Here is a 21,690-nt window from a genome sequence, read left to right on the forward strand (position 1 = left end):
GACTCCCCCGACTCTCCCGACTCTCCCGACTCTCCAGACTCTCCCGACTCTCCCGACTCTCCCGACTCTCCAGACTCTCCCGACTCTCCAGACTCTCCAGACTCTCCAGACTCTCCAGACTCCCCCGACTCCCCCGACTCTCCAGACTCTCCCGACCCTCCCGACTCTCCAGACTCTCCCGACTCACCAGACTCTCCCGACTCTCCCAACTCTCCCGACTCTCCTGACTCCCCGGTGAACCTACTGTCATAGTATATCCATCTCACACCATTCATTTGAACCCATATCATCCCGTGACCCCTTTCACTGCTAGACATTCTCTCTTTGTACTTGTGGAGACATATATAGGACATGGAGAGGATGGAACCCATATATATTCTATTCTGCATGACCCTCTGTCTCCGCTGTACATGAAATGGGAGGAAGTGGACTCCTCTTCTGCTGTGTATGAGGAATTTCAGCTCCACTGACCCCATTGGCTCTAGTGAATGTGACAGTGGCTGGACGGGATATTCCAACCATTAGAATAGGCCTACATAGTCCCAGTTCTTTAGGAAAAAGTCAAATACCCTGATATATAAAGAGTAGAGAATACAGATATAACGTGGTTTAACAGTTGTGTTTGGAGTTTCCATCACTCTTACTATTGCTAAATCCCTGTGTTCTGTATTTCTAAGTTATCTGACCCTCTGTGACCTCTAGCATGTGCTTCCTGTTTCAGAGAAACTGTTTCCTGTGCTCTCTGCCTCTGCTGTGTAACCTATGGACTCTGTCCTCTCTTTCTCAGTAGAACTCTTTCCCTATGGAACTCACGCTGTTGTTATTTCACCTGCCCTGAAAAAACAACTGTGTCTGTCTGACTGTTGAATACAGGGCCATGTAAAACAACTGTGTCTGTCTGACTGTTGAATACAGGGCCATGTAAAAACAACTGTGTCTGTCTGACTGTTGAATACAGGGCCATGTAAAAACAACTGTGTCTGTCTGACTGTTGAATACAGGGCCATGTAAAACAACTGTGTCTGTCTGACTGTTGAATACTGGGCCATGTAAAAACAACTGTGTCTGTCTGACTGTTGAATACAGGGCCATGTAAAAACAACTGTGTCTGTCTGACTGTTGAATACTGGGCCATGTAAAAACAACTGTGTCTGTCTGACTGTTGAATACTGGGACATGTAAAAACAACTGTGTCTGTCTGACTGTTGAATACTGGGCCATGTAAAAACAACTGTGTCTGTCTGACTGTTGAATACTGGGCCATGTAAAAACAACTGTGTCTGTCTGACTGTTGAATACTGGGCCATGTAAAAACAACTGTGTCTGTCTGACTGTTGAATACAGGGCCATGTAAAAACAACTGTGTCTGTCTGACTGTTGAATACAGGGCCATGTAAAAACAACTGTGTCTGTCTGACTGTTGAATACAGGGCCATGTAAAAACAACTGTGTCTGTCTGACTGTTGAATACTGGGCCATGTAAAAACAACTGTGTCTGTCTGACTGTTGAATACAGGGCCATGTAAAAACAACTGTGTCTGTCTGATTGTTGAATACTGGGCCATGTAAAAACAACTGTGTCTGTCTGACTGTTGAATACTGGGCCATGTAAAAACAACTGTGTCTGTCTGACTGTTGAATACTGGGCCATGTAAAAACAACCTGATATTATTTAGGAGGATTCCACACTACAAAGACTTCCACAGGTGTTAACCAGGTGTGTCCAACTGAAACTCCAGCGCCTATTCAATAGACTGTACTGTGGTGGCCAAATCAAATAAAACACATCTCTCTCTCTCTCTCTCTCTCTCTCTCTCTTGCTCTCTTGCCCTTTCTTTCTCTCTCCCTCTCTTTTTCTTTCTTATCTCTCTCTCCCTTTATCTTTCTCCTTCTCCTTTTCTCTCTCTCTTGTTCTCTCTCTCAGTTCAGTTCATTTCTCTCTCACACACACACACACATTGAATGAAATATCCCCTTCTGTCCATCGCTATCCCCTTTCTCCCTATTAGTGTCAGACTAAGACAGCCACTGAAGCAGATGTGGTGAGTTCAACCCTGTGTTGTCATACGTATACATACAGCAGAGCCTGATCCTCTCTTTGTGTGTTTTGAATGAGTTCTGCTCTCCCTTCCTGTCCGCTCGCCCTGCCAAACCCCAGTTATTGTGGAGCCAGCTGGATGACAGAGAGATGGAGGTTCTTTTGTCTGTCAGGAACTGATGGCGTCACCTAATGTCCATATTTGGAAGCAGAGGTATGTGTGTGTTCTCTAAGAGGTGGTCCCTGGTCGTAACCTGGTTTCAGTACATAGTAGCCTGGTCATAACCTGGGTTCAATACCTAGTAGCCTGGTCATAACCTGGTTTCAGTACATAGTAGCCTGGTCATAACCTGGTTTCAGTACATAGTAGCCTGGTCATAACCTGGGTTCAATACCTAGTAGCCTGGTCATAACCTGGTTTCAGTACATAGTAGCCTGGTCATAACCTGGTTTCAGTACATAGTAGCCTGGTCATAACCTGGGTTCAATACATAGTAGCCTGGTCATAACCTGGGTTCAGTACAGAGTAGCCTGGTCATAACCTGGGTTCAATACATAGTAGCCTGGTCGTAACCTGGGTTCAATACATAGTAGCCTGGTCGTAACCTGGGTTCAATACATAGTAGCCTGGTCGTAACCTGGGTTCAATACCTAGTAGCCTGGTCGTAACCTGGGTTCAATACATAGTAGCCTGGTCGTAAGCTGGGTTCAATACATAGTAGCCTGGTCGTAAGCTGGGTTCAATACATAGTAGCCTGGTCGTAAGCTGGGTTCAATACATAGTAGCCTGGTCGTAACCTGGGTTCAATACATAGTAGCCTGGTCGTAACCTGGGTTCAATACCTAGTAGCCTGGTCGTAACCTGGGTTCAATACATAGTAGCCTGGTCGTAAGCTGGGTTCAATACATAGTAGCCTGGTCGTAAGCTAGTAGCCTGGTCGTAACCTGGGTTCAATACATAGTAGCCTGGTCATAACCTGGGTTCAGTACAGAGTAGCCTGGTCATAACCTGGGTTCAATACATAGTAGCCTGGTCGTAACCTGGGTTCAATACATAGTAGCCTGGTCGTAACCTGGGTTCAATACATAGTAGCCTGGTCGTAACCTGGGTTCAATACCTAGTAGCCTGGTCGTAACCTGGGTTCAATACATAGTAGCCTGGTCGTAAGCTGGGTTCAATACATAGTAGCCTGGTCGTAAGCTGGGTTCAATACATAGTAGCCTGGTCGTAACCTGGGTTCAATACATAGTAGCCTGGTCGTAAGCTGGGTTCAATACATAGTAGCCTGGTCGTAACCTGGGTTCAATACATAGTAGCCTGGTCGTAAGCTGGGTTCAATACATAGTAGCCTGGTCGTAACCTGGGTTCAATACATAGTAGCCTGGTCGTAACCTGGGTTCAATACATAGTAGCCTGGTCGTAACCTGGTTTCAGTACATAGTAGCCTGGTCGTAACCTGGGTTCAATACCTAGTAGCCTGGTCGTAACCTGGGTTCAATACATAGTAGCCTGGTCGTAAGCTGGGTTCAATACATAGTAGCCTGGTCGTAACCTGGGTTCAATACATAGTAGCCTGGTCGTAAGCTGGGTTCAATACATAGTAGCCTGGTCGTAACCTGGGTTCAATACATAGTAGCCTGGTCGTAACCTGGGTTCAATACATAGTAGCCTGGTCGTAACCTGGTTTCAGTACATAGTAGCCTGGTCATAACCTGGGTTCAATACCTAGTAGCCTGGTCGTAACCTGGGTTCAATACCTAGTAGCCTGGTCGTAACCTGGGTTCAATACATAGTAGCCTGGTCGTAAGCTGGGTTCAATACATAGTAGCCTGGTCGTAACCTGGGTTCAATACATAGTAGCCTGGTCGTAAGCTGGGTTCAATACATAGTAGCCTGGTCGTAACCTGGGTTCAATACATAGTAGCCTGGTCGTAACCTGGGTTCAATACATAGTAGCCTGGTCGTAACCTGGTTTCAGTACATAGTAGCCTGGTCATAACCTGGGTTCAATACCTAGTAGCCTGGTCATAACCTGGGTTCAATACCTAGTAGCTTGGTCGTAACCTGGGTTCAATACATAGTAGCCTGGTCGTAAGCTGGGTTCAATACATAGTAGCCTGGTCGTAACCTGGGTTCAATACATAGTAGCCTGGTCGTAAGCTGGGTTCAATACATAGTAGCCTGGTCGTAACCTGGGTTCAATACATCGTAGCATGGTCGTAACCTGGGTTCAATACATAGTAGCCTGGTCGTAAGCTGGGTTCAATACATAGTAGCCTGGTCGTAAGCTGGGTTCAATACATAGTAGCCTGGTCGTAAGCTGGGTTCAATACATAGTAGCCTGGTCGTAAGCTGGGTTCAATACATAGTAGCCTGGTCGTAAGCTGGGTTCAATACATAGTAGCCTGGTCATAAGCTGGGTTCAATACATAATACATTCTCTTGAGCTGTTGCTGAGTTTAGTTTGACCAGTACAATTGAACCAATGGAATTCTGACACTGTCCCAAAAAAGTGGAAACTCTATCTAAATCAAGCGCACCTCAAATACTTGAAGTTTTTTAAAAGTATTTCATATATCTATTGGACCCAGGTCTGGTTATAGTTGCGCCAGATTCTGATGTTGTCCTCAGAGGCCTGTCTGTCCTCAGCTGGACCAGAGGTCCCCAGTCACCTTGCTTAATGGACCCATCATGCTTATGATCTCCCAGTACAGACATCGTCTAGAACGAGCTAACGGCCTGTAATAGATGGCCATCCATCCAGAGTAGTTCATTTCATGTCCTTTTATCAGTTCTGTTTAGAACATATTACACCTTAAAATACCAGACTGGTCCTTTATCATGGTCATAGTGCTGAAAGAGAGAGAGAGAGAGGGAGAGAGAGAGGGAGAGAGAGAGAGAGAGAGAGAGGGATAGTGAGAGAGAGAGGGAGTGAGAGGGGGATAGTGAGAGAGAGAGGGAGTGAGAGAAAGAGGGAGAGAGAGATACAGACAGAGAGAGAGAGAGAGAGAGAGAGAGGGGAGAGAGAGAGAGAGAGAGATACAGACAGAGAGAGAGTGAACGAGAGAGGGAGAGATACAGAGAGAGAGAGAGGGAGAGAGAGAGAGGGAGAGAGAAAGAGAGAGGGAGAGATACAGAGAGAGAGAAAGAGAAAGAGAGAGGGAGAGATACAGAGAGAGAGGGAGAGATACAGAGAGAGAGAGAGAGAGAGAGAGAGAGAGGGGGAGAGAAAGATACAGAGAGAGAGAAAGAGAGAGAGAGAGAGATACAAGAGAGAGAGAGAGAGAGAGAGAGAGAGAGAGAGAGAGAGAGAGAGAGAGAGAGAGAGACCATAATGTCCCAGAACACAAAACATGTGATATGAATCCAGTATGTAGACTGTGGTGAATCCAGTATGTAGACTGTGGTGAATCCAGTATGTAGACTGTGGTGAATCCAGTATGTAGACTGTGGTGAATCCATTATGTAGACTGTGGTGAATCCAGTATGTAGACTGTGGTGACTTCATGACTTGGTGGTGCATCTTTAGGAAAACGGTTGTATTATTTATAGCCACTGTGACACAGGGAGCCCCAAAAAGCTTTGAGGGAAAAGAAGGTTAAGATCCAACTCAAGGTGAAGAAAGATTCATCCGTTCTGCTCTTCTTCTCTCTCTTTTTCAGGTCGAGGGGTTTGTGTAGCATCTCTTTCCATCAGGCTGCTGTGTTGACCTGATTCAGTTTGTGTAGTATTATATTCTGATGTATTAAAGTCGTGTTTATGTCTGAGATATTTTAACTGTAGCCTTGAGTGTCAGCTTTTGGAATTCTTAATATGTACATCCAACAAAGCACTTCTGTTTCAGTGTGCCATTGTACAGTCACATTTACCAATGCTGATGTGAGGCTGGAAGGTTTATTTCATGGACTTTAAAGGGAGACATTCTTTGTTATTATAACCATTGACCAGTGGATGCTGCTGAGGGGATGATGGCTCGTAATTTATGGCCAGACTGGAGGAAATGGAATGGTATCAAACAAATGTTTTTCATGTGTTTGATACCATTCCATTCTAGCCATTATTATGAGCCATCCTCCTCTCCACTGCCGTAGAGGTAGAGTTACAGAACATTGACTTGAATGTGAATGTCTGTTTTAGTAATTGTATTTCTATGATTATAACCCCCTGCCTTGTGATCTTAACCTCACTGTAGCTACCTGAAAAAGAGTGGGGCAGAGGTCAGTGAACACACACCATAGTTAGTGGATGGAAGGGTTGATACGCCAGGTAAGTCAGCTGTACTTCACAGGTAGATCAACCTCAAGATAAAACAAGCTAGTGTAGATACCACCTGTCAAGGCCTGGCTCATCTTCATACACCCCTCCTCTCACTCTCCTCTTTTGGTGTGTGTGTGTACAACAGCACGTGCTAGTGTGTGTGTGTGTGTGTGTGTGTGTACAACAGCACGTGCTAGAGTGTGTGTGTGTGTGTAGTGTGTGTGTGTGTGTGTGTGTGTGTGTGTGTGTGTGTGTGTGTGTGTGTGTGTGTGTGTGTGTGTGTGTGTGCAGCAGTGTGTGTGTGTGTGTGTGTACAACAGCACGTGCAAGAGAGTGTGTGTGTGTGTGTGTGTGTGTGTGTGTGTGGGTGTGCGTGTGTGCGGTGTGTGTGTGTGTGTGTGTGTGTGTGTGTGTGTGTGTGTGTGTGTGTGTGTGTGTGTGCAGCAGTGTGTGTGTGTGTGCAGCAGTGTGTGTGTGTGTTCTTGTTGCTGTCGTACCATAGCTACTGATAAAACTCTCATGTTCAGTTGTAAATTTTAGCTTTGCTCTAGTATGCCAGTGAAATGTTACATTCCTGTAATTGTGATTATCCAACACTAGGGGGCAGTGTTTCAAATCTTTCTGAGAACTGTATTAGGTGAACAGCAGTGCTGCAGGAGATGATAAAACTCATGTTTTCACTGAATAACAGACTGTCCTGAGCTCCAGGGCGTGGCCTGTCTGAGGGCGTGGCCTGTCTGAGGGTGTGGCGTGTCGGAGGGCGTGGCGTGTCGGAGGGCGTGGCGTGTCGGAGGGCGTGGCCTGTCGGAGGTCGTGGCCTGTCGGAGGGCGTGGCCTGCCGGACGGCGTGGCCTGTCTGCCTGTGTCTATGTCCCACATGGTACACTATTCCCTATGGGCCCTTGTCTAAAGTAGTGCACTATATAGAGAATAGGGTTCCGTTTGGACACAACCCTTTTCCTCAGCCTCCTGTCATAAAATATGAGCGTTTGGTTCTCAGAGTGGTTGGGTGAGGGGCTTCCAGGAGAGTGGTTGGGTGAGGGGCTTCCAGGAGAGGGGTTGGGTGAGGGGCTTCCAGGAGAGGGGTTGGGCGAGGGGCTTCCAGGAGAGTGGTTGGGTGAGGGGTTTCCTGGAGAGCGGATGGGTGAGGGGCTTCCAGGAGAGGGGTTGGGTGAAGGGCTTCCAGGAGAGTGGTTGGGTGAAGGGCTTCCAGGAGAGTGGTTGGGTGAGGGGCTTCGAGGAGAGGAAGGAAAGAGAGTGGAACAATAGTACAGGTGTGCATCAAGGAGGGAAGGAGAGAGGGAGGAAAGGAGAGAGAAGGATAATTACTCTCTTTCTGGGTTGATTTATTCATTGTAACTAGACCAGAGAGAGAGAGAGGGAGGGAGGGAGGGAGGGAGGGAGGAGGGAGGGAGGGAGGGAGGGAGGAGGGAGGGAGGGAGGAGGGACGGAGGGAGGGGGGAGAAAGGGAGAGAGAAAGATAATTACCCTCTCTCTGGGTTGATTTATTGTAACTAGACCAGAGGGAGGGAGGGGGAGGGAGGGGGAGAAAGGGGGTTTGATACAACTTCAGTACTCTGCAGGTCACACCTGGTTAAGAGAGGTGGAGGGGGAGGGTGTTATTACAAAGATTGTTTCACAATTTGGCCAAGGAGAAAGAGAAAATGGCAATAAAAAGGACTATATATAAAAAAGGGCTGAGATCTGGGCTCTGTTCCCAGGCTGGGCCCTACGTTGTTAATCGATGCCCTGTAGAGTGTCAAGCTGTCATGGAGCCTTGGCCTCAGCCTCGCCAGCTATTGACTCTTGTGTGTGTTCAGTTCAGCTAGCCACCTCTAGCCGTGCTAACAGCTCTGTATTCATGCTGAGTTCAGTTCAGCTAGCCACCTCTAGCCGTGCTAACAGCTCTGTATTCATGCTGAGTTCAGTTCAGCTAGCCACCTCTAGCCGTGCTAACAGCTCTGTATTCATGCTGAGTTCAGTTCAGCTAGCCACCTCTAGCCGTGCTAACAGCTCTGTAAGTACAGTATAGTATCTGTGTGTATGTAGTTCACCCAGCCTCCGCTAGCCGTGCTAACAGCAGTATAAATATACAATCTGTGTGTATGTAGTTCACCCAGCCTCCGCTAGCCGCGCTAACAGCAGTATAAATATACTATCTGTGTGTATGTAGTTCACCCAGCCTCTGCTAGCCGTGCTAACAGCAGTATAAATATACAATCTGTGTGTATGTAGTTCACCCAGCCTCCGCTAGCCGTGCTAACAGCAGTATAAATATACTATCTGTGTGTATGTAGTTCACCCAGCCTCCGCTAGCCGCGCTAACAGCAGTATATATATACAATCTGTGTGTATGTAGTTCACCCAGCCTCCGCTAGCCGCGCTAACAGCAGTATAAAAATACAATCTGTGTGTATGTAGTTCACCCAGCCTCCGCTAGCCGCGCTAACAGCAGTATAAATATACAATCTGTGTGTATGTAGTTCACCCAGCCTCCGCTAGCCGTGCTAACAGCAGTATAAATATACAATCTGTGTGTATGTAGTTCACCCAGCCTCCGCTAGCCATGCTAACAGCTCACCTACTAGACTACTGTACCACCTCAGCGGCTGCAGCAGCCAAGGTCACCAGTTGAGAGAGAGGCCTCCAGATTATAAAGGATTAAGAGTGAGGGAGTATTATTCCACCATGCCATGCAGCAGGCTAGAGGCTACAGCACACACACACACACACACACACACACACACACACACACACACACACACACACACACACACACACACACACACACACACACACACACACACACACACACACGCTGGCTTCTACTAATCAGGTCTTTAAAAGAGAGCCAGACTACATCGCAAATGGATGTAGTGCACTATTTTTGACCAGAGCACTACTGAACTACACACAGAGCTGTCAAAAGTAGTGCACTGAATAGGGTATAGGGGCATCCTCCCTCCCTCCCTCCCTCCCTCCCTCCCTCCCTCCCTCCCTCCCTCCCTCCCTCCCTCCCTCTATTCCCTCTATCGTCCTCCCTCTCTCCTCACTCTATCTGACGGGAGGTGCCATGTGGAGGTGTTGTGTAATCTGTTGTCAGTAGCTGTCCTCATGGGCTTTCCTTGTTGGATGCTGTGTGTGTGTTAAGAGAGATTCAACGTAGTAGTGTCTGTATGTTGACTCATATACTTTTGTCATTGATTGAAAGCTTATTGATCGTAAGCCGATCTTGAATAGATTATCTGACTCACATGATGTCACACACATTCCTATATCCTGACGAGTAGTAAGGCATCACCAGGAAGGTTTAACCGACCAACCGACGCCATGCCTTTTCAACAGCATGGATTAGCAGTGCGCCAGCAGCTCTCTGAGAACTGAGTAAGTCCCTCCCCATCCCCTTCATATTACTGGACCATAAAGAGATTACAGGACCGACCAGGACCACAGCATCTGTACTAGGCTCAGGATGGTAGATGGTGATTGAGGGGAGAGAGAGAGAGAGAGAGAGAGAGAGAGAGAGAGAGAGAGAGAGAGAGAGAGAGCAGGACGGTAGGGGGTAGGGGGAAGGTTGGAGAACAGTGTTGGGGGGTGTCTGCCATCAGTGTAGCTGCAGACGGTGCAGAGATGTTTAGAGTGCACACTAGCAGCAACGATAGAACAGGGACTACAAGGAGAAGAGCATAGTAGGGCGCCTACCTAGTGTCTAGAATGGCCGTAGCCCCTAGTGACTGAGTGAGTGAACCAGACGTAGAGTACGATTGAGAGGGTATCAGGTGGATGCTGAGAGAGAGGCCTGCTACCTGACGATAAGAAGGGAGGAAGGAAGGAAGGAACGTGAGGAGTACCTGACTGCAACTCACCATGGCCTTGGCCTGTCTGGGCTGTGTATCTATCAGATCTAGAGGTACGGTACTGTGTATCTATCAGATCTAGAGGTATGGTGCTGTGTATCTATCAGATCTAGAGGTACGGTACTGTGTGTCTATCAGATTTAGAGGTTTGGTACTCTTTGGGCTGTGTATCTATCAGATCTAGAGGTATGGTACTCTCTGGGCTGTGTATCTATCAGATCTAGAGGTATGGTACTGTGTAACTATTAGATCTAGAGGTATGGTACTGTGTAACTATTAAATCTAGAGGTATGGTACTGTCTGGGCTGTGTATCTATCAGATCTAGAGGTATGGTACTGTCTGGGCTGTGTATCTATCAGATCTAGAGGTATGGTACTGTCTGGGCTGTGTATCTATCAGATCTAGAGGTATGGTACTGTGTATCTATCAGATCTAGAGGTATGGTACTGTGTATCTATCAGATCTAGAGGTATGGTACTGTGTATCTATCAGATCTAGAGGTATGGTACTGTGTATCTATCAGATCTAGAGGTATGGTACTATGTATCTATCAGATCTAGAGGTATGGCACTGTGTATCTATCAGATCTAGAGGTGTGGTACTGTGTATCTATCAGATCTAGAGGTATGGTACTGTGTATCTATCAGATCTAGAGGTATGGTACTGTCTGGGCTGTGTATCTATCAGATCTAGAGGTATGGCACTGTGTATCTATCAGATCTAGAGGTGTGGTACTGTGTATCTATCAGATCTAGAGGTATGGTACTGTCTGGGCTGTGTATCTATCAGATCTAGAGGTATGGTGCTGTGTATCTATCAGATCTAGAGGTATGGTACTATGTATCTATCAGATCTAGAGGTATGGTGCTGTGTATCTATCAGATCTAGAGGTATGGTACTGTGTATCTATCAGATCTAGAGGTATGGTACTGTGTATCTATCAGATCTAGAGGTATGGTACTGTGTATCTATCAGATCTAGAGGTATGGTACTGTGTATCTATCAGATCTAGAGGTATGGTACTGTGTATCTATCAGATCTAGAGGTATGGTACTGTGTATCTATCAGATCTAGAGGTATGGTACTGTGTATCTATCAGATCTAGAGGTATGGTGCTGTGTATCTATCAGATCTAGAGGTATGGTACTGTGTATCTATCAGATCTAGAGGTATGGTACTGTGTATCTATCAGATCTAGAGGTATGGTACTGTGTATCTATCAGATCTAGAGGTATGGTACTGTGTATCTATCAGATCTAGAGGTATGGTACTGTGTATCTATCAGATCTAGAGGTATGGTACTGTGTATCTATCAGATCTAGAGGTATGGTACTGTGTATCTATCAGATCTAGAGGTATGGTACTGTGTATCTATCAGATCTAGAGGTATGGTACTGTGTATCTATCAGATCTAGAGGTATGGTACTGTGTATCTATCAGATCTAGAGGTATGGTACTGTGTATCTATCAGATCTAGAGGTATGGTACTGTGTATCTATCAGATCTAGAGGTATGGTACTGTGTATCTATCAGATCTAGAGGTATGGTACTGTGTATCTATCAGATCTAGAGGTATGGTACTGTGTATCTATCAGATCTAGAGGTATGGTACTGTCTGGGCTGTGTATCTATCAGTTCTAGAGGTATGGTACTATGTATCTATCAGATCTAGAGGTATGGTACTGTGTATCTATCAGATCTAGAGGTATGGTACTATGTATCTATCAGATCTAGAGGTATGGTACTGTGTATCTATCAGATCTAGAGGTATGGTACTGTGTATCTATCAGATCTAGAGGTATGGTACTGTGTATCTATCAGATCTAGAGGTATGGTACTGTCTGGGCTGTGTATCTATCAGTTCTAGAGGTATGGTACTATGTATCTATCAGATCTAGAGGTATGGTACTGTGTATCTATCAGATCTAGAGGTATGGTACTGTGTATCTATCAGATCTAGAGGTATGGTACTGTGTATCTATCAGATCTAGAGGTATGGTACTGTGTATCTATCAGATCTAGAGGTATGGTACTGTGTATCTATCAGATCTAGAGGTATGGTACTGTGTATCTATCAGATCTAGAGGTATGGTACTGTGTATCTATCAGATATAGAGGTATGGTACTGTGTATCTATCAGATATAGAGGTATGGTACTGTGTATCTATCAGATCTAGAGGTATGGTACTGTGTATCTATCAGATCTAGAGGTATGGTACTGTGTATCTATCAGATATAGAGGTATGGTACTGTGTATCTATCAGATCTAGAGGTATGGTACGGTCTGGGCTGTGTATCTATCAGATCTAGAGGTATGATACTGTGTATCTATCAGATCTAGAGGTATGGTACTGTGTATCTATCAGATCTAGAGGTATGGTACTCTTTGGGCTGCTTCACTAGTACTAGCAGTAGTATGGTTTATTCTTCATAGCTGTTTGAATGGTTATGGTTGTGTTTCTGGTGAACTCACTCACTACTGTTCTATGCTCATAATCAGAGTTGGTTTGTCTGCTGGTTTAGCCTGCTGTTTTGTTTGTTTGTAACCTGTGGGAAAACAGATTATGACGTGGGTCAAAAATATACTATTCTCTTTTTCAAAATCACTTCCTCTGAGCTCTCAGCTCTAGGTTATCAGTTTGTTATCGGTTTGTTTTCTGAAAGCATTGGAGTTTCTGGACTTTCTCATATGCATAGTAACAGGGAAGTTTCCTGTGTTCAACAGAAGACCAAACCCGTCCCTTTGACAGGATCCACTGAAGTAACATTTAAACATCAGTTTGTCAAAGCTCTCTAGGCTATTGTTTTTTTTTTCTTTCTAAAAGTCCCATATGAACCGCAGTGTTAATACATGGGCTGAAGCCTGGGTAGTACACGTCTCAACTGGTTGGAATAATTAAAGGGCAGAAGTAGCAGTCTGGGGGGAAATGAGGAAACCAGAGCTTTAAAGATAGAGGAGAGGACAGCTTTAAAGTCTTCTAAGGCTCCAGGGGGAGAGGATGATTGTGGGAAAGAGTCTATCTGCTTTTTGGCAAATGTCCCTTAGATGAACTGGCTTCTTCTGATGGAGTCCGATGAGTGTGTAGATTAGGAAGAGTAAACCAGTGAGATTGTGTGTGTGTGTGTGCGTAGATTAGCAGTACTTTAAGAGATTGTGTAGATTAGGAATGAGAGTTAATATGTAGATTAAGATAAAGATTGTGTGGGTAGATTAAGCATAAAAGAGTGAGGGTGTGTGCAGATTAAACAGAAGAGAGTGAGGGTAGATTGAACAGAAGAGAGTGAGGGTGTGTGTAGATTGAACAGAAGATAGTGAGGGTGTGTGTAGATAGAACAGAAGACAGTGAGGGCGTGTGTAGATTAAACAGAAGACAGTGAGGGTGTTTTTAGATTAAACAGAAGAGAGTGAGGGTGTGTATAGATTAAACAGAAGAGAGTGAGGGTGTGTATAGATTAAACAGAAGAGAGTGAGGGTGTGTATAGATTAAACAGAAGAGAGTGAGGGTGTATAGATTAAACAGAAGAGAGTGAGGGCGTGTATAGATTAAACAGAAGAGAGTGAGGGCGTGTATAGATTAAACAGAAGAGAGTGAGGGTGTGTATAGATTAAACAGAAGACAGTGAGGGCGTGTGTAGATTAAACAGAAGACAGTGAGGGCGTGTGTAGATTAAACAGAAGACAGTGAGGGCGTGTGTAGATTAAACAGAAGACAGTGAGGGCGTGTGTAGATTAAACAGAAGACAGTGAGGGCGTGTGTAGATTAAACAGAAGACAGTGAGGGCGTGTGTAGATTAAACAGAAGACAGTGAGGGCGTGTGTAGATTAAACAGAAGACAGTGAGGGCGTGTGTCGATTAAACAGAAGACAGTGAGGGCGTGTGTAGATTAAACAGAAGACAGTGAGGGCGTGTGTAGATTAAAGAGAAGACAGTGAGGGTGTGTGTAGATTAAACAGAAGACAGTGAGGGCGTGTGTAGATTAAACAGAAGACAGTGAGGGCGTGTGTAGATTAAACAGAAGACAGTGAGGGTGTGTGTAGATTAAACAGAAGACAGTGAGGGCGTGTGTAGATTAAACAGAAGACAGTGAGGGCGTGTGTAGATTAAACAGAAGACAGTGAGGGCGTGTGTAGATTAAACAGAAGACAGTGAGGGCGTGTGTAGATTAAACAGAAGACAGTGAGGGCGTGTGTAGATTAAACAGAAGACAGTGAGGGCGTGTGTAGATTAAACAGAAGACAGTGAGGGCGTGTGTAGATTAAACAGAAGACAGTGAGGGCGTGTGTAGATTAAACAGAAGACAGTGAGGGCGTGTGTAGATTAAACAGAAGACAGTGAGGGCGTGTGTAGATTAAACAGAAGACAGTGAGGGCGTGTGTAGATTAAACAGAAGACAGTGAGGGCGTGTGTAGATTAAACAGAAGACAGTGAGGGCGTGTGTAGATTAAACAGAAGACAGTGAGGGCGTGTGTAGATTAAACAGAAGACAGTGAGGCGTGTGTAGATTAAACAGAAGACAGTGAGGGCGTGTGTAGATTAAACAGAAGACAGTGAGGGCGTGTGTAGATTAAACAGAAGACAGTGAGGGCGTGTGTCGATTAAACAGAAGACAGTGAGGGCGGTGTAGATTAAACAGAAGACAGTGAGGGCGTGTGTAGATTAAAGAGAAGACAGTGAGGGCTGTGTGTAGATTAAACAGAAGACAGTGAGGGTGTGTGTAGATTAAACAGAAGACAGTGAGGGCGTGTGTAGATTAAACAGAAGACAGTGAGGGCGTGTGTAGATTAAACAGAAGACAGTGAGGGCGTGTGTAGATTAAACAGAAGACAGTGAGGGCGTGTGTAGATTAAACAGAAGACAGTGAGGGCGTGTGTAGATTAAACAGAAGACAGTGAGGGCGTGTGTAGATTAAACAGAAGACAGTGAGGGCGTGTGTAGATTAAACAGAAGACAGTGAGGGCGTGTGTCGATTAAACAGAAGACAGTGAGGGTGTGTGTAGATTAAACAGAAGACAGTGAGGGCGTGTGTAGATTAAACAGAAGACAGTGAGGGCGTGTGTAGATTAAACAGAAGACAGTGAGGGTGTGTGTAGATTAAACAGAAGACAGTGAGGGCGTGTGTCGATTAAACAGAAGACAGTGAGGGCGTGTGTAGATTAAACAGAAGACAGTGAGGGCGTGTGTAGATTAAACAGAAGACAGTGAGGGCGTGTGTAGATTAAACAGAAGACAGTGAGGGCGTGTGTAGATTAAACAGAAGACAGTGAGGGCGTGTGTAGATTAAACAGAAGACAGTGAGGGTGTGTGTAGATTAAACAGAAGACAGTGAGGGCGTGTGTAGATTAAACAGAAAACAGTGAGGGTGTGTGTAGATTAAACAGAAGACAGTGAGGGCGTGTGTCGATTAAACAGAAGACAGTGAGGGTGTGTGTAGATTAAACAGAAGACAGTGAGGGCGTATGTAGATTAAACAGAAGACAGTGAGGGTGTACGGAGATTAAACGGTATGAGGCTCCTAGAGGAGCAAGAGACATGAAGAGCAGGACTACAGCACCATTTCCTGTGGGTGTGTGCATGTGTGTGACTGGGTTGATATACTGTACAGTGGCTTGCGAAAGTATTCACCCCCTTGGCTGTTTTCCTATTTTGTTGCCTTACAACCTGGAATTAAAATGGATTTTTGGGGGGTTTGTATCATTTGATTTACAGAACATGCCTACCACTTTGAAGATGCAAAATATTTTTTATTGTGAAAAAAAACAAGAACTAAGACAAAAAAACTGAAAACTTGAGTGTGCCAGTCTCTTGGGGTATGTCTCAATAAGCTTGACACATCTAGCCACTGGGATTTTTGCACATTCTTCAAGGCAAAACTGCTCCAGCTCCTTCAAGTTGGATGGGTTCCGTTGGTGTACAGCAATCTTTAACCTCTATGGGCTAGGTGGGACGCTTGCGTCCCACCTACTCAACAGCCAGTGTAATCCCGTGGCGCGATATTCAAATACCTCAAAAATGCAAAAACTTCAATTTTTCAAACATATGACTATATTACACCATTTTAAAGACAAGACTCTCGTTAATCTAACCACACTGTCCGATTTCAAAAAGGCTTTACAACGAAAGCAAAACATTAGATTATGTCAGCAGAGTACCCAGCCAGAAATAATCAGACACCCATTTTTCAAGCTAGCATATAATGTCACATAAACCCAAACCACAGCTAAATGCAGCACTAACCTTTGATGATCTTCATCAGATGACAACCCTAGGACATTATGTTATACAATACATGCATGTTTTGTTCAATCAAGTTCATATTTATATCAAAAACCAGCTTTTTACATTAGCATGTGACTAGCATGTGACTAGCATTCCCACCGAACACTGCCGGTGAATTTACTAAATTACTCACGATAAACGTTCACAAAAAACATAACAATTATTTTAAGAATTATAGATACAGAACTCCTCTATGCACTCGATATGTCCGATTTTAAAATAGCTTTTCGGTGAAAGCACATTTTGCAATATTCTAAGTAGATAGCCCGGCATCACAGGGCTAGTTATTTAGACACCCAGCAAGTTTAGCACTCACCAAAGTCAGATTTACTATAAGAAAAATGTTATTACCTTTGCTGTTCTTCGTCAGAATGCACTCCCAGGACTTCTACTTCAATAACAAATGTTGGTTTGGTCCCAAATAATCCATTGTTATATCCAAATAGCGGCGTTTTGTTCGTGCGTTCAAGACACTATCCGAAAGGGTAAATAAGGGTGACGAGCATGGCGCATTTCGTGACAAAACAATTCTAAATATTCCATTACCATACTTCGAAGCATGTCAACCGCTGTTTAAAATCAATTTTTATGCCATTTTTCTCGTAAAAAAAGCGATAATATTCCGACCGGGAAAGCGTGTATACATACAAAGAGAGAGAAAATAAAAACATCTCGTGCCCTCGTGCACGAGCCTGAGTCTCAGAGTACTCTGACCGGCCACTATCCAAACGCGATAATGTGTTTCAGCCTGGGGCTGCCTCGATATCATTCAGCTTTTTCCCGGGCTCTGAGAGCCTATGGGAGCCGTAGGAAGTGTCACGGTACAGCAAAGATCCTCAGTCTTCAATAAACAGAGACAAGAAGAACAAGATCTTGTCAGAGAGGGCACTTCCTGTAAGGAATCTTCTCAGGTTTTTGCCTGCCATATGAGTTCTGTTATACTCACAGACACCATTCAAACAGTTTTAGAAACTTTAGGGTGTTTTCTATCCAAAGCCAATAATTATATGCATATTCTAGTTACTGGGCAGGAGTAGTAACCAGGTTAAATCAGGTACGTTTTTTATCCGGCCGTGTCAATACTGCCCCTAGCCCTAACAGGTTAAGTCATACCACATATTGTCAATTGGATTGATGTCTGGGCTTTGACTAGGCCATTCCAAGACATTTAAATGTTTTCCCTTAACCTCTTGGGGCTAGGTGGGACGCTAGCGTGCCACCTGTGGTGCACTCCATCAACAGCAGGTGCATTTCAAGAGCGGCAAATTTGAATCCAAATAAATGTCAAAATTCAAATTTTTCAAAAATACAACTATGTTACACCATTTGAAAGATAAACATCTCCTTAATCTAACCACGTTTTACGATTTCAAAAAGGTTTTACGGCGAAAGCATAAATTTAGAGTATGTTAGGACAGTACATTTACAAGAGTTGTGTGTAATGTTTTGTCAAGTCAAAGACAGGGTCACCAAAACCATAAAACCAGCTAAAATGATACACTAACCTTTTACAATCTCCATCAGATGACACTCCTAGGACATTATGTTAGACAATGCATGCATTTTTAGTTCTATCAAGTTCATATTTATATACAAAAACAGCGTTTTACTATGGCATTGATGTTGAGGAAATCGTTTCCCTCCAATAACCGGCAGTCAAGTCAGCGTCAGAAATTAAATAATTAAAATTAGAAAACATTGGTAAAATATTATATTGTCATTTAAAGAATTATAGATTTACATCTTTTGAACGCAATCAACTTGCCAGATTTAAAAATAACCTTACTGGGAAATCACACTTTGCAATAATCTGAGCACTGTGCCCAGAAAAATACGCGTTGCGATACAGACTAGACGTCATGTTGGGGAGATCTAAAATCGAAAATACTATGTAAATAATCCATTACCTTTGATTCTCTTCATCAGATGTCACTTCCAGGTATCACAGGTCCATAACGAATGTAGTTTTGTTCAAAAAAGCTCATCATTTATGTCCAAAAATCTCCGTCTCGTTAGCACATGATGTAAGCCAGCCGGACTTCTCGTCATGAACGAGGGGAAAAAATATATTTCCGTTCGTTCAAACATGTCAAACGTTGTATAGCATAAATCATTAGGGCCTTTTTAACCAGAACATGAATAATATTCAAGGTGGACGAATGCATAGCCTTTTATAACGTATTGGAACGAGGGTACCCAACATGAAGTAGCGCGCCAGGTGTCTAATGGGACATCACCGTTCCATGGCTCTTGTTCGGTCAGATCTCCCTCCAGAAGACTCAAAACACTTTGTAAAGGCTGGTGACATCTAGTGGAAGCAATAGGAAGTGCCAAAATATTCCTAAACCCCTGTGTTTTTCAATGGGAGAGGTTTAAACTCAATACAACACATCAGGTATCCACTTCCTGTCAGAAAATGTCTCAGGGTTTTGCCTGCCAAATGAGTTCTGTTATACTCACAGACACCATTCAAACAGTTTTGGAAACTTTAGAGTGTTTTCTATCCATATATAATAAGTATATGCATATTCTAGTTACTGGGTAGGATTAGTAACCAGATTAAATCGGGTACATTTTTTTTATCCAGACGTGCAAATGCTGCCCCCTAGACCCAACAGGTTAAACTACTCGAGTGTTGCTTTAGCAGTATGCTTAGGGTCATTTTCCTGCTGGAAGGTGAACCTCTGTCCCTGTCTCAAATCTCTGGAAGACTGAAACTGGTTTCCCTCAAGAATTTCCCTGTATTTAGTGTTATCCATCATTCCTTCAATTCTGACCAGTTTCCCAGTCCCTGCCGATGAAAAACAATGCCACAGCATGATGCTGCCACCACCATGCTTCACTGTGGGGATGGTGTTCTCTGGGTGATGAGAGGTGTTGGGTTTATGGCAGACATAGCGTGTTCCTTGATGGCCAAAAAGCTCAATTTTAGTCTCATCTGACCAGAGTACCTTCTTCCGTATGTTTGGGGAGTCTCCCCAAACATGCCTTTTGGAAAACACCAAACATGTTTGCTTATTTTTTTCTTTAAGCAATGGCTTTTTTTTTCTTCCATAAAGCCCAGCTCTGTGGAGTATACAGCTTAAAGTGGTCCTATGGACAGATACTCCAATGTCCGCTGTGGAGCTTTGCAGCTCCTTCTGGGTTATCTTTGGTCTCTTTGTTGTCTCTCTGATTAATACCCTTCTTGCCTGGTCTGTGAGTTTTGGTGGGCGGCCCTCTCTTGGCAGGTTGGTTCTGGTGCCATATTCTTTCCATTTTTTAATAATGGATTTAATGGTTCTCCGTGGGATGTCAAAGTTTTGGATATTTTTTTATAACCCAACCCTGATCTGTACTTCTCCACAACTTTGTCCCTGACCTGTTTGGAGAGCTCCTTGGTCTTCATGGTGCTGCTTGCTTGGTGGTGCCCCTTGCTTAGTGGTGTTGCAGACCTGGGGCCTTTCAGAACAGGTGTATATATACTGAGATCATGTGACAGATCATGTGACACTTAGATTGCACACAGGTGGACTTTATTTAAATAGTTATGTGACTTCTGAAGGTAATTGGTTGCACCAGATCTTATTTAGGGGCTTCATAGTAAAGGAGGTGAATACATATGCACGCACCACTTTTCAGTTTTTTCATTTCACTTCACCAATTTGGACTATTTTGTGTATGTCCATTACATGAAATCCAAATAAAAATCAATTTCAATTACAGGTTGTAATGCAACAAAATAGGAAAAACGCCAAGGGGGGATGAATACTTTTGCAAGGCACTGTATATCCTGCCTTAGGGGGAACCATGGGTAGCATAAAGCTTAGGTCATTACTCAATGTTTTTAATGTTTTACTGATCAGGGATAGCTTTATGAAATATTTTTGAGTACGAACCCATTACACCTCTTTGTTTGTCTGAATTGGAAGATTTTACACACCAGCCACGCTTCTGGGAGAGCGCCATGGTTCTCTTCTGATTAGGTAACCATGGGTAACCAGGCCTGGTTGGTTGGCTCTCTAGGGGGGCACCAGGCTTTAGAGAGCGACATTTCAAACCTGAATAGGAGGCATAGCTGGGCAGGGCTGCATGGGTATGCATGGCTGAAACGCCACATGGACCGAGGCTGCCACACTCTCTGTGCCCACGTATCCGTGTGGTACCATGCCATCCTCCCAGCAAATCGTCTGGTCTGCCTGTTCTACACTGGTCTTTCTCTTACACAGTCTGCCTGTCCTACCCTGGTCTTTCTCTGATACTGTATGCCTGTCCTACCCTGGTCTTTCTCTGATACTGTATGCCTGTCCTACCCTGGTCTTTCTCTGACACTGTCTGTCTGCCTACCTACCCTGGCCTTTCTCTTAAACGGACTGCCTGTCCTACCCTGGTCTTTCTCTTAAACTGACTGCCTGTCCTACCCTGCAGTGGCGGTTCTAGACCATTTCAACTGGGGGGGCCAAGCTGGGGCCAGTTGTACTGTTAGAGGGGCCAGTTACATTAGACGTTATTGTTGTCATATCATTTTCTTCACTGCATTGCAGGCATTAGCAGGCAAAAGACCATGTTCATAATCATTAGTGTTCTGCGTTGCCACTGTCTAATAACTGATGTAAAAAAAGAACGATAGCAAAAATTTGTTATGTAAAAATTATTTCATACTCCACATTTAGGGGGGCCACAAGGAGGTCCAGAATTGTTGTCACAGGGGCACTGGTCCCCCTGCCCCCCCCCCAGAACCGCCCCTGCTACCCTGGTATTTCTCTTAAACTGTCTGCCTGTCCTACCCTGGTCCTACCTTCCTGATATGTTGTGCTTGCTGTGCCAAACAAAGCAGTCTTTTCTGTATGCTGATGATGGCTAGTCTTGGGAGCCATTCTATAAAACTTGACTAGTTAAGTCAGGCTGGAGAGATATGCTACAGCAGATGATGCTTACTGCTTTTCTCACGTGTTACACATGTTGACATCTCTACTTCAGGATGTGGTCACCTCTTTAATGGCATTGAGTTGTATGTCATCCTTACAGACCTGCACTGGAACGTCTAAAACCTTGGACTAACCATATACTGTCAGGTGACCCCACTCTATATCCTGAGCCTATGTAACCTGTTTGTTGGTTAGTTTATACAGCTTATTACAGTTTAATAACTTTTAAATGGTGTCTATAGTCTTGATGTGGGGTCTATAGTCTTGATGTGGTGTCTATAGTCTTGATGTGGTGTCTATAGTCTTGATGTGGTGTCTATAGTCTTGATGTGGTGTATATAGACATGCTGT

At 44.3% G+C, this 21,690-nt stretch overlaps 1 protein-coding gene across 7 annotated transcripts in view; it reads left to right on the forward strand.

The window, feature by feature from the left end:
- LOC106575852 (Nance-Horan syndrome protein) overlaps positions 1–21,690 on the forward strand; it is a 200,237-nt gene that overhangs the window by 144,725 nt on the left and 33,822 nt on the right. Inside the window, exon 1 of one of the 7 annotated variants that reach the window (XM_045699504.1) lies at positions 9,854–10,206. The exons of the other annotated variants lie outside the window; for them this stretch is intronic. Within the exon in view, the coding sequence (XP_045555460.1) occupies positions 10,164–10,206 (43 nt within the window). The 5' untranslated portion in view covers positions 9,854–10,163. Of the gene's footprint in view, positions 1–9,853; positions 10,207–21,690 lie in introns of those variants that run through there. 7 annotated transcript variants of the gene reach the window in all.

Source organism: Salmo salar, chromosome ssa17 (assembly GCF_905237065.1).
Source record: "Salmo salar chromosome ssa17, Ssal_v3.1, whole genome shotgun sequence".
NCBI classification, from domain to species: Eukaryota; Metazoa; Chordata; class Actinopteri; order Salmoniformes; family Salmonidae; genus Salmo; species Salmo salar.